This window comes from Marmota monax, unplaced genomic scaffold (assembly GCF_021218885.2).
Source record: "Marmota monax isolate L192 unplaced genomic scaffold, Marmota_monax_Labrador192_F-V1.1 WCK01_AAM20220418_F8-fsc00180, whole genome shotgun sequence".
Taxonomy (NCBI): domain Eukaryota; kingdom Metazoa; phylum Chordata; class Mammalia; order Rodentia; family Sciuridae; genus Marmota; species Marmota monax.
This window is the reverse complement of record NW_026693881.1, coordinates 173008-186281: the sequence shown is the minus strand read 5'-3', so window position 1 is coordinate 186281 and position 13274 is coordinate 173008. Positions and strand designations below refer to the sequence as shown.

The following is a 13274-nucleotide window of genomic DNA, read 5'->3' as shown; positions in this document are numbered from 1 at the left end:
CTTTACTCCTGCTAAAGTGCAGTTGATTCCGAGGCCTGCTTACTCATTCCTCTGAACCTTCCGGGTTCTTGAGCTCTGATATTCCTTCCCATAAGCAGAACATTGTGCATCCAGCCGGGGTGTTTTTTTTTCAGTGTTCTTATTCTGCACTTCTTTCTAACTGTACCTTTTTGCTGTGTTGGAATCCCACAGGCTGAGTGTCTTTTGAGCTCATGCGATGGCCCAAGGTTATACCTTAGACCATGGGCAGAAGCTCTCAGGGTCACTGGCTCATATTCTTTTCACAATGGAAATAACTCATTTGGCTATTTTTAAAAAAACAACCCTGAGGTCTCATTTAAATATGATAAAATGCCAACAATGTAAATGTTTTAAGTAGATGAGTTCTAACAATACTGTACACTTGTGTAGCTGAGGTTCCAGCCATTTTATCACATGGAAGTTCCCTCCGCAGGCCATGCCCTCTGCAGTCCCAGGTTCCTGTAAATGGGGTCATGCTGAATGTGCTGTGTGGACTCTTTTCTGTTCAGAGTGTGGGGAGTTGTGGTGGGTGTCAGCACACAGCTGCAGTGTGCCTCGGTACTGTGTCATTGTACAGCTGCCTGGCTTTCTGTTTTGTCAGCTCATTGCAGTTTGTTTATCCAGTAATCTGTTGTGTGACAGCTGGGGTTTTACAGTTTGGGACCCTTGCAGATAAAGCTGCTGTGAGTTTTACTGTATGAGTCCTTTTGTGGACATACATTTTCATTTTTCTTGGATAAATAACTTGGAATGTAATTGGTAGGTAATATGGTAATTGGGTTTGATATTTATAAGAAATTGCCATATATTTTGCAGAATAGTTGTATTTTCAGTGTGTGGGGGGGTGGGAGGGTTGGTACTAGGGATTGAACCCAGAAGGGCTTATCCACTGAGCCACATCCCCAGCCTTTTTAAGTCACACCAGCAAATCAGTGAGTTCTTGTATTCCACATCCTCCCAGTTCTTGGGATTTCTGTCTCTATGTGAGCTGTTCTAGAGGACATAAGATGCCACCTCGTACTGTGCATTTGCTAGTGACTAATGATATAGACCCTTTATTCACATGCTTATAAATTTTGTGTGTGTCTTCTTTGGGGAAATATGTGTTCAAATCCTTGGCTCATTTTTATTGGACTTTTTAATATTAGTTCTAAGTTTTTTTTGTTCTTGTTTTTAGTTCTGGGAATTAAACCCAGGGGTGCTCAACCACTGAGTCATATCCCTAGCCCCCTTTACAAATTTTTTTTCTTTTGAGACAGGTTCTTACTAAGCTTTTGAGGCTGGCTTCGAACTTGTGATGCTCCTGTTTCAGCCTTCCAAATTGCTGGGAGTAGAGTTGTATGCTACTGTGCCTGGCAGTTCTAAGTTTTTAAAACATATATTCTGGATTTAGCTTCTTTGTCACACATGGGATATATATGAGAGAGAGCTTTGCTCAACATGTGACTTGCCGTTTCACTTTCACTGTTGTCTTTTGAAGCACAGTTTTAATTCTGATAAATTTTCATAGATTTTTTTCTGTATGTCAACCTCACTGATGACATGACCATGGAGAGTACTTAAAAATTTATGAAAACTCTTGTCATTCAGATTTTCTATAAGTTTAATACATCTTTGATATGCGATCTGTTTAAAAATAACCTTTGTGTGTAATGTGAGGTGTGGGGCCTGGGTCTGTTTCCTGATCGAAGACCCAGGTATCCAGCCCATCTATTTTTAAAAAATATTTATTTTTTAGTTATAGGTGGGCACAATGTCTTTATTCTACTTTATGTGGTGCTGAGGATCAAACCTAGCGCCCCATGCGTGCTAGGCACACGCTCTACCTCTGAGCTACAACCCCAGCCCCCAGCCCATCTGTTGAAATGGTGGCCTCTGCTATCCAACCGCCTTGGCACGTTTGTTTAGATGGGCTGATTGTGGGTTCCTGGTGTGCCTTCGTCCTGGGCCAGTGCTTCAGGCGTTGATTCTGCAGTTCTGTCCTGAGTCTTGAAGCTGGGTTGTGTTTGTCACCAGCTCTATTGTTCTGAAATTGTGAGTCTAGGTAACTTGCATTTCCATAGATATCTTTAAATCATTTTCCCTGAAAGTGACTAGGATTTTGATAGGTATTACATTAAGTGTAAATCAGTGTGGGAGAGACCTGAGATAACTAACTATATTTAATCTTTTAAAAAATTTTTGGTTTAAAAAAAATTTGGTTGTAGATGGACCAAATACTGTACTTTATTCACTTATTTTGTATGTGGTGCCGAGGATCGAACCAATGCCTCACACACGCTAGGCAAGCGCTCTAACACTGAGCCACAACCCCAGCTCCAATATTTAGTCTTTTGATCCAGGAATTCTGTGTTTCTGTGGTCTTTGATGTCTCTCAGCTCCTGGTGAGTATGTTTTCAGGACGTCTGTCCCTCCATCTGACACTGTCAGGTTCTGGAGCACTGCTTTCCCTGCATCTCACAAATCTTGATAGGTTGTGTTTTCATTATTATGAAATATTTTCTAATTCTCCTTGAGATTTCTTTAGTTGTGTGTTAATTAATTTTTCAGTTCTTGGGAATGGTGTAGGTATCGTTAACTGATTTCTGATTTCATTACATTTCCAAGAAACATATTCTTGGATATTTCAGTCTTGAATTTTATTGGGACTTGTTTTTGGCAGAACTTTGGGCTTTTCTTGGCGAATGTGCCATTCACACTTAAAGAGAATGTTCTAGGTATCTTAGTAACTGACCTCTGCAGTTTGTGGTGTGATTGGTGGACACATGGATTGTGGTGGGTAAGATAGGGCAGGGGAGGTGCCCTATCTTCCTGGCTACTCCACCATGGCCAGTGGGAACCTCTAAGAGGAGGTGGGAGAAGTAGCTGGGACTCAGGGCTGATGGGGTCCAAGGAGGGCACCATGGGTAAAGGAAGGAAGGGACCACTATGTGGAAGTGAGGCTGGGAATGAGGTGTGGGTAGATCGGTGTGTGCTGCCACAGAGAGGCCCCTGGGACGTGCTGGGGAGGGGGTAGCTCTCCTCTCCGCATGGGCAGTGTGCCTTTGTGTTAGCTAATGGGAGCCGTGCCTGGGGCTCAAGGCCTTGCTCATCAGTGGGGAGACTGATGGTGCCTACAGCAGAGAAAGGCGCTTTGCTTCCTTGTTTTATTTATAAAAATCACTGACCCTTTGGGGATCTGATTTGCCACAGTCAAGTCACAGAATAATGCTCTACTGTGGGAGTCCACTGCCTTGGTCTTTTCCCTTGGGGCCTTATTTCCATCACATACAAGTCCACAGTTGCACATGGAAGCACCCGCCCTGTCCTGTCCCCATCCAGTGTTGCTGTGCTTTCCCTCCTGTTCCTCATGCAAGTTTCTGACACTGCTGCATCCCCATCTGTTTGGTATCCAACTTGTTTGGTGACAAAATGTAACCAGTATGAAACTATACACATAGTCTTTCTTTTTCTATTCAATGTAAATGATCAAACATTTCATTGCAGGAATATTAAGGTCTTGATTATAAAGTACTACCCCAGATCCCACTGAGATATGGGAATTGTGGGATTAACCTTTCTAACCATCTGAAGATTCTAACTCGCTGCTTTTAAAGGTTTCAGATAAGAGGTGGTGGAAGTTGATGATTGTGGAGAACTTAGCCTTGGGAACACTAGCATATTTATTCTATTTTTACATTTTAAAAAGAACCAAATCATTTGTATTCAAATGTAGCCAAAATGACTTTTCTTTTTTAAAGAGAGAGAGAGAATTTTAATATTTATTTTTTTTAGTTAGCGGCGGATACAACATCTTTGTTTGTATGTGGTGCTGAGGATCGAACCCGGGCTGCACGCATGCCAGGCTAGCGTGCTACCACTTGAGCCACATCCCCAGCCCCCAAATGACTTTTCTTAGTAACTTAGATTGTTAAGATAAAAATTCTATAACTTTTCTGAAAAAAATTTGTTTACCCTTTCACTTTATGTCTACAGAAAGAAACTAAGAAGTAGATGTGTTTCTTTTATAAATCAATGCATTTATTACTTATGAGATATTTATTTGGCATTGCGGTGAGCCAGGTGCTGTAGATGTATATTCCTTAGTGAACAGAGCAAGCAAGCTCCCAGGCCTGGTGGAACTTGAACTTTGGTGCAGGGACAGCCAGGAGACAAACATCAATGCTGTGCTGGTCATTACTTATTCATGTGCAGGTTTTAAGATAACAGTATGACATACAAGTCGCAACCCAGGGGCAAATGGCAAGCCCTGTGGGTGCGGAGGGCTTCAGCTCTTGGGGAGGTTTGGCCAGGGAAGCTGCCAGGAGAGGCCGCCAGAGCAGTCAGTTGCCTTGGAACCTGAAGACCCATTGTTCATACCCATTTTTGAAAACAGTGACCATACAAACTAATCAGAATATGTATTTTCAACAAGAAATATTGACTGATTAATTGGTGGCTGGATGGATTGATTGATGGTACTGGGAATTAAATCCAGGGGCACTTAACCACTGAGCCACATCCCTATCCCTTTTTATATTTTTTTGAGACAGGGTTTTGCTAAGTTGCTTAGGGCCTTGCTAAGTTGCTGAGGCTGGCTTTGAACTTGGGATCCTCTTGCCTCAGCTTCTTGAGTTGCTGGGGTTATAATTGGGTGCCACCGCACCCAGTCCTGTGATATTTTTCTGAGCAGAAAAGGAAGGAAGTGTTGAAGAATAGAGTTCCCTGTGCTGGCTGTGTCTGGTGTGGTCGTGAGAACGCTGTGCAGCAGCAGTGTGTCTGGTATTTGTGAATCAGGTTTGTGTTACCTGGTCCTGGTGTTGGAGGTGGAGGCAGGGAGGGTCATCTGGGTACTCTGCAACTTGAAGGTTTGAAGAGTGTTTGTATTGCATGAGAGTTACACATTTCCAGGGATTGAATGTAACTCAACAAGGTGTAAGTTATTTGCTTCTCAGAACTGAATTTATGCCTCTCAGCTTGGGATGTCTATGAAATCTTCAAATATTGGAATAAGAATTCTGAAAGGATATGTTCCCTTAATAATTCTATCTGTTCTCAGAAATATTGGGGGGAAATGTAAAAAATCAACCTGGTTAGAATTTTAAATGAAAGGAGAATGTTGATCTTAACATTTTTGTAAATCCAAGAAAATATAAAAATGGTTTGTGGGTATCATGTATTGGTTTGAGGGAAGCAAAGATTGCCATTGAGTTGTTTTTATAATATGCATAGGTAGACACTCCTTAAATTTACTTTGTCACATATCTGAAATGGAACAGTATCAGACCTAGCTTAAGTATCATTCCAAATGTGTCATATCTTCCACTTGGTCCTGTAGAGCGGTTCCATCACCTCCCTAACCCCTTCTCTAATGTTCCCAGGTTATCGAGTCCTTGGGAATTATTATCTATAAAGCACTGGACTATGGATTGAAGGAGAATGAGGAACGGGAGCTAAGCCCTCCCCTGGAGCAGCTCATCGACCGGATGGCCAACACGGTGGAGGCCGATGGCAGTAAGGACGAGGGCTACGAGGCTGCAGACGAGGGCCTGGAGGAGGAGGAAGATGAGAAGAGGGCCGTCTCCGCCGTATGCTCCTACCGAGACGTCATGAAGGTAAAGCACCAGCTCATGGCAGCATAGAGCTGGTTTCTCTAGAGTGCTTCTTTTTCTGTTTTAAAAATATAATGATAAAAACCTGTAATCCCAACTACCCGGGAGGCTGAGGCCTGAGGAACACTAGTTCAAGGGCAGCCTGGCAACTTGCAAGGCTTTGTCTCAAAATAAGAAATAAAAAGGGCTGTAGTACTTTCCATTTTAGATCAATGTCCTCAACAAATAAAATGTCCTCACATACATACAAATTAAAATTTCACACATTGTATTCATTTTCTGTTTTCTAATGTTAAGGTTTATTTTTTAAAAAATACAAATGAGGAAATCATGTTAAGTGAAATAAGCCAGACATAGACAAGTGCCTCAAACTCCCTCATATGGAAGGTGAACCAAGCTGACCTGAGCTTGGGATAGTGACCAGTGTCGGTTGGGAATGGACGGGTGGGTCAAAGGAGGATTTGGTCAGCATATGCTGTGCACGTGTATTGACATATACTGAAAAATCTCCCACACCTATAATAATATGTTCTGAGTGTCCCTTTTAGCTAAACAGGAGGAAAAATAATTGCTGAGACATTAGGCAAGTAAACTGAACTTTTAAAATATCATAAAACCCATTACTTAGGACCTGAGAAAGAGTTTATGGTAGTTTATGGTCTGGCCGGTGGGTTAAAAACCTCACCCTTGACTTTGTCAAGAGGGAAGGCAAGAGTCAGCTGAAGAACTCAGACTGCACCCTTACTGTAGGGGTGGGAGACATATAACAGTGCCACCAGCATCTTGGAGTCAATTAGTCTTCAATTCTTAGTGAGCAGGACCTCTTTAGTGTGTAACAAATATGCAGGGTCTCTACCTGGATGGCTTTTTTTTTTTTTTGGTACCATAATATGCACATGTAAGACACTCCATAATATGCATATTAAGACACTTGGGGGCTTTCAACCACTGAGCCACATCCCCAGCCCTATTTTGTATTTTATTTAGAGACAGGGTCTCACTGAGTTGTTTTTGCTGAGGCTGGCTTTGAACTCGTGATCCTCCTGCCTCAGCCTCCGGAACAGCTGGGATTACAGGCGTGCACCACTGCACCTGGCCCTGGTGGCTCTTAACTGTAATAGAAACAGAATACACACAAGCTATAGGCCTCTGATTCTTGGGATGTCTATGAAGCACAAATGCACATGCATAAGTTTTTTTCCCTGAATTTTTTGAGAGTTCTTGGCCATTGAAATTTCAGGCACAATAAATTGCAGGCACAAATTTATGTCAGGACTGGAACATGTGCTTTTTAAAATTTTTAGAATATGGCATGTAAAATACTTCCAATTTTAAGTATTTCTTGAGAAACATGAGCATCGGCCCTCTAAAAGTATTAAGAAAAGTTGGCTCCATTATTTTTATATATAAAAGTATATCCCTGGATGCACATTCTGTCTGTGTTAGGAAGAAAACTGTCGTGGTCCAGTGGACAGTGCAGGGGGTGGGGTGGGTTAAGATGCACAGGGAGGAAGGGAAGAGCGAGCCCTGGAACAGTGACAGATGGGCCTGAAAGACCCTGGAGGTGTGGGGCCTGAGGGTGTTTGAGAAGTGACCGAGGGCTAATAGGAGAGTGGTATCCGTGCTGGGCTTTATCTTTAAACATCCTGCAAGCCTCTGGTGTGCCTTCTTTGGGAATTGCAGTGGGCATTTGGATCGCCTGCCACAAGGAGTGAGTTGTGGTTCCTCTCAGAGCTGATTGCATGGGGGAGAGGCAAGTTAAGTGAACAGCAGCAAGGCGGACATAGGGCAGGCATGTCAGGCAGGACTGGCCACGAGGAGTTTCTAGGTGGGTTGTTCTCACGAGCAAGGATGGAAGGGTGGCCCCTGGAGTGGATGTGAGATACTCTGAGAGCACAGAGGGGAGGAACCCAGCTGAGAGGATTCTCTTCTCCTTCAGCATTCCCTCTTTCTGACAGTTGGAAACATAAAGCAATACCTTTTGCAACTATTTATTTTGCAAACAATTTATTTTGTTGAAATTTCAAAGTGTGGCAAATTGTTTTGCTTGGTAATTAATAGCAGCAGTGTAAATTTATGTATTCCTGATGAAAAATAATTTGTTATATTAAAAAGTTCGAAATAGTTTACTATAATAAAAAAGGTTAAAGTCTAGAAAAAACTTGATTGTCCATTAATTGGGGTCTAGTTCAACTATGGTACTCGCTGGAGTACTAGGAAGCCATAAGGATTAAGGACTATCTCTTCATACCTTGTGGAGAAATCTCCAGGGTTTTTACTTGAAAGCATAGGGGACAATGTGCCTGCTGCATTGGCACTTTTGTGGGAGGGGGCAGATAGAACATGTACCCAGGGATGTGCATGGCATCCTGACTCTGCCCTCACGCTACAAACCGATAGCGGAGAGGAATGAGTTGGCACCTGGTTTAGCAGCAAAGTGGAATACTATACAGGCTGTCACATTAAAATCACATGGGTTCTGTGGTTGTAGAGAAACTTTAGTTTTTTTTTATTTATTTGTTTGTTTTAATTTTTAGTTGTAGATGGACACAATATCTTTATTTTATTTATTTTGTTTTATGTGGTGCTGAGGATCGAATCCAGTGCCTCACATGTGCTAGGCAAGCGCTCTACCACTGAGCCACACCCCCAACCCCCCTTAGTTTTAATACTTGGGGGAAAGCCCACAAAATTTGCATATATTAGATAAAGAATAAAAGAAACTCTGGCAATTTGAAGTTGTATGTCAGTCGTATTGTGACTGCGGGGGAATCACTTGGTTTCAGAAACTCCCTTCCTCTTATTATTTAGCATTTGTACAGTAAATAAAATATGTAAAATTCTTAGTTAAAATTTATAAGTTTTTTCAGTGCTAATTCATACTTTTGAATGAGATCTGCCATACCTAAATAGATTACAAATAACAGGCCATGTTTAGAAAAAAGGTGGTAGATTCTTTGGTTGATATATACAGTTGTAATTTGGAAATTTGCCTACTTTTTTTTTTTTGTACCAGGGATTGAAACCAGAAGTGCTTAACCACTGAGCCACATCCATAGCCCTTTTTATATTTTATTTAGAGACAGGGTCTTGTTGAGTTGCGTAGGGCCTTGCTGAGTTGCTTTAGGGCTTTGCTAAGTTGCCAAGGCTGGTTTTGAACTTGGGATCCTCCTGCCTCAGCCTTCCAAGCTACTGGGATTACAGGTGTGCACCACTGTGCCTGGCCTGCCTGCTATTTTAAAAGGGGAAGAATTTAAGAATAGTAAAGTATGATTAGAAGTGAGCTTTATGTATTTAATTTTATAAATATGTATTTAATTTTATAAATACTAAACTAGATTTGTCTATGCCAGAGTCTTCCTTTTCAAAATGCTCATCTATTGCAAACAGCAGAAACAGGACCCATCTGTTATTTCATTTATGCTTTAATTTGGCCTAGGCTTACAGAGTTTATTCAAGGGAAGTCTGAATGTTTGGTGGAGCCAGTGAATTAAGATCTCTGTCCACCCAGGTTAGTTTACTGGACAGTGTGCACCACTCCCTGGAATGGCTCCATGGAGAGAAACTTCTCCACCCTTCCTGGTACTTGTCCTCTGAGTTCTAAAGTCTGGCGGAAAGTGTGCTGCTTTTCTCACTGAGGAGATGGAGTTTTAGTGATCCATCTTGGTTAACTGTATGGTGCTGAGTTAATCAAAAAGATTGCCATGTAGTTTTTTTTTGTTGTTGTTATTTCTTGTGATAAATACATGCTTATGCTCAGTGGGAAAACATTTTTATATTATGTAGTTGAAAATACTGATATGGTACTTTAAAAACAATTTTTTTTAGTTGTAGATGGATGCAATATCTTTTTAAAAATTTATTATTTTTTATGTGGTGCTGAGGATCAAACATAGTGCCTCACACAAGCTAGACAAGTGCTCTGCTACTGACCACAACACTGGTCCAATATGGTACTTTTTTGCAAATAAGATCCTATACTATAAATGTTTGTGACTAAATATGGTTAAAAACATTTGAATTTCTGTATCTGAGAACAAATTATGGGAAAAACTGGAAGCTAGTATTTTAAAATTTATTTTGGAATTGACACTTATTTATGGGGCAGAGTGTGAAATTTGAGTACACACATACAATCTGTGTTGACCAAACCAGGGTAAGGAATTCAGTAGTATTAATAAAGTACTCTGATGTGATAAATGCTAAATAACTGAGAGAATGTAATTTTGATTATATCAGTTCTAAGGTTAAATATCTCGCACATATTGTGGTATGCGTTACAGAAAAAGAGGTAGACATACTGACTACCTTCTAACTTAAACAAAAACTATATTATTAATTATGCCAAGTTTTCAGGAAAACTTCATGGTCTCTTATTGTGTAGTATTTTATTACTAAGTAGAAATAAAGTATCAATTGTTAATAAATAGAATTTCCAAGTTACCCACAATGTCTTTGGTATCAAATAAAGGTTTTTCTCCTAGTTGGTACATTGTTTATGATGTATGTTTTTTTATTTGCCAGAATAACAAAAGTGAGAAGGTTTCAAAATGTTGACATGTAAATAGGCTATTTCCTCATCACATCAGTATAGGTGGGGTTTGCTGATACTTTCAAGTTCTGTTGAAAATATCTAGCAGAATCCTATGAGTGCTGATGAAATTTTCCAGAAAATTAACTTTGAGTCCGTATATTAATAATGATTCTATACAGGGAATTCACATAATGGAATTGTGAAGACTTTAGAATGATGTTCAGGATTTTAAGAGCCAGGAAACTGGAAAAGATTTTCAACAGAACCAAATGGAAATTTGAGAGCCAAAAAACCACAGTAACTAAAATAAAAGTTGAATGGATTGGTTCAGTAGCAGACTAGACAGAGCTGAAAAGAAAATGTAGAAAGTGTGGTCACTAGGAGACACACTGAGCAAAGCACAGGGACACCAAATGAACAAAACGAGCAGAATAGAGGGTCAGACACAAAGCTGGTGCATGTAATTAAAGTCTTAAAGGAGAGCAAAGAAGAGAAGGGCTGATAGCGGTATTGAAGACACACTGTTTTTCCAACACCATGATCTGATTTCATTAGAGCAAAACTGCAAAACACCACATTTAAAATCAGCCAGAGGAAAAAAGATGACTTCAAAGGAACATCAGTGAAACTGCACCAGAGGTCTCAGCTGAACTGGAAGACAGAGAGTGCCATCTTCAGAGTCCTGACAGTCTAGCGTTACTCAGTGGAATAACTGTCAGCAGTAAAGGTGAAATACCTCTTCTGATAGAGAGAGCGCTTCTCAAACAAAGACCATGCCAGGTGGAAGCTCGGGGATGCAGGGAGATTTGAAGAACAAAGAAAAAGATAAACATGAAAGTAAATCAAAAGGAATACTAACTGCATAAAACAATAATAATGACTTGTGTGGTTTAGACCATACTAAGTTAAAACACCCAACTTCAGCACAAGTGAGAAAGTAATTGGAGGTAGCACTGTCAGGTCCTGGAATGGTGTGGCCAGAGGTTTGTGTTAGCCAGCCTTCCCTTTCTGTAATGAATACCTGAGAATAAATACCAGCTTATAAAGAGAAGAGTTATTTTGGCTCAGTTCCTAAGGTCTTAGTCTGTGGCCAATTGACCCATTGCTTTTGAGTCTACATTGAAGTAGCACTTCATGGCAGGGAGATTGTGGTAGAGCAAACTGGTCACCTGTGGCCAGGAACTGAGCAAGAGGACAGCACGTCCCCAGTGACCAGGCCTCCAACTGGACCCTCCTCTTAGAGATCCCACTACCCCCTTTGGCAGCATATCCCCAGTGACCAGGACTCCCCTAGACCCTCCTTTTAGAGATCCCACCACCTCCCAGAGAGTGGAGCTGGCACCTTGTCTTCAACATGCGGTCCTTTGGGGGACAAGTCCAGACCTTAGCAGGTTAGAGCACTAATTTATTAGATTGTGATGAAGAACATGGCCCATCTCTAGGGAAGCCAATAAAAGAAAGTAAAATAATTTGTAGATTTTGAGCTGGTAGGGGAGGGAACAAGTTAATAAAATAATATTGACAGTGTGAAAGAAGAGATGGGAAGAATGATAAAGCTTTGAACAGAGAGCAGTTGGACAGGTAGAGGCACGTGGAGGACAGTGTCCTGACACCTAAATTGGTGGGACTGCTCTGCTCAGGATGGTAGCAGCCACAGGTCGATTACCTGAGATGATGTGCAAAAAGTGTAAAATGCATATTGCATTCCAAAACACCCAGAAGTAATGTAAAATATCTCCTTAAGAATTTTTATATTGACTATAATTAAGTATTGTATAATATGTATTTTATCAGGTTAGCTAAAATATATTCTCAAGGTCAGTTTCAGTGTTTTTTTGTACTCTTTACGTGTTCAGCAGAAAACTTCAAAAAAGTCACGTATGTGGCTCACACTATTTCTATGGATTGTACTCGCAGAAAACACTCTAATTAAAAGAGAAATATTTTTAGACTGCACTAAAAATACAGAATCCAGCCATATGTTCTTACAAAGGACATATTCATAAATACAAGGACAAAGAAAACTTGAAAGTAAAAGAACAAAAAAAGATACAGCATTCTAACCAAAAGAAAGCTATTGTAGATATTCTTTTCAGATAAACTGGACTTAAAATGCATTACTACAGATAAAAAGTATACTTAGTGATAGAAATTTGATTCACTAAGGAGAAGTAACAATTCTAAATTTGTGTGCACCTAATAACAGCCTATAAATAGTAGCATTAACAACATATTCAATTAAATAAAATTAAAATTGATAAAATTATATGGAGAAATTGACAGATCCATGGTCCTTGAGGGAGGTTTGGTGTCTATCAGCATCCATCAAAGAAAGGGTATGTGGACAGTGGGAAGAGCAAACTGACATCATGGGACGCAGCACCCAGCACCCAGAGTACATGTTCTTTTTAGGTTTGTGTGGAACAATGAAAAATTAGACCATTCTAGGACATGAAACAAGTCTTTCTGGGTGTCCAAGGGTTAAAATTATATTAACCATATATATTTGACTTTACCTGTGGAAAGCGACCCGTGTTCTATAGAAACCGCACTTCATGTTTTGAACCTTGATCTTTTCCCAAGCTAGCAGTGTCCCGTGCTGGGCGGGTCAGCAAGCCGCCGCTCCCAGCTAGCTCATGCCCTCCACCACGCTGTTGACTTCCTTCACAGTGATTATTAGAATTTACAGTTCCCAGATCGACTGTTGAGCATGGTGTGAGGCAGGAGTTGTTGCATGATTTTTTAGGCCTGGCACTATTAAAAGCATGGGGACAGTTTTCCCTTTTGTTGTGCCTCCCACTGCAGCGCGCTGAGTATACACTCAGGCAGGCAGGCATCCGCTCTGGCCTTTCTGATTGGGTTCAAGTGGTCCAGTGATTGTGGCTCTGAATGAAGCCCTAGTACCAAGTTCTCCCACTGAGTGCTTCTCCCTAAGAATGGATGCATCTGGCCCTGCATTCTACCCAGCCCCACCAAAAAAAAAAAAAAAAAAAAAACCAAAATAAAACCCAATAACCCAGTCCCTCTGTTCCTCCTGCCCTGGCATTTCCATTTCCAGCTTAGTACTCTTCAATTGATGGCAATTATTAAAATGTAATGACATGTTCATTTAGTAATTGTATTAATGT

The 13274-nt window shown here is 40.7% G+C and overlaps 1 protein-coding gene across 6 annotated transcripts in view; it reads left to right on the top strand.

Moving 5' to 3' along the window:
• Positions 1–13274, top strand: part of Spire1 (spire type actin nucleation factor 1) — a 133333-nt gene that overhangs the window by 52346 nt on the left and 67713 nt on the right. For all 6 annotated transcript variants that reach the window (XM_046462734.2, XM_046462733.2, XM_058585126.1 and 3 more), the window contains exon 3: positions 5382–5615. In XM_046462734.2, the coding sequence (XP_046318690.1) occupies positions 5382–5615 (234 nt within the window). The remainder of the gene's footprint in view (positions 1–5381; positions 5616–13274) is intronic.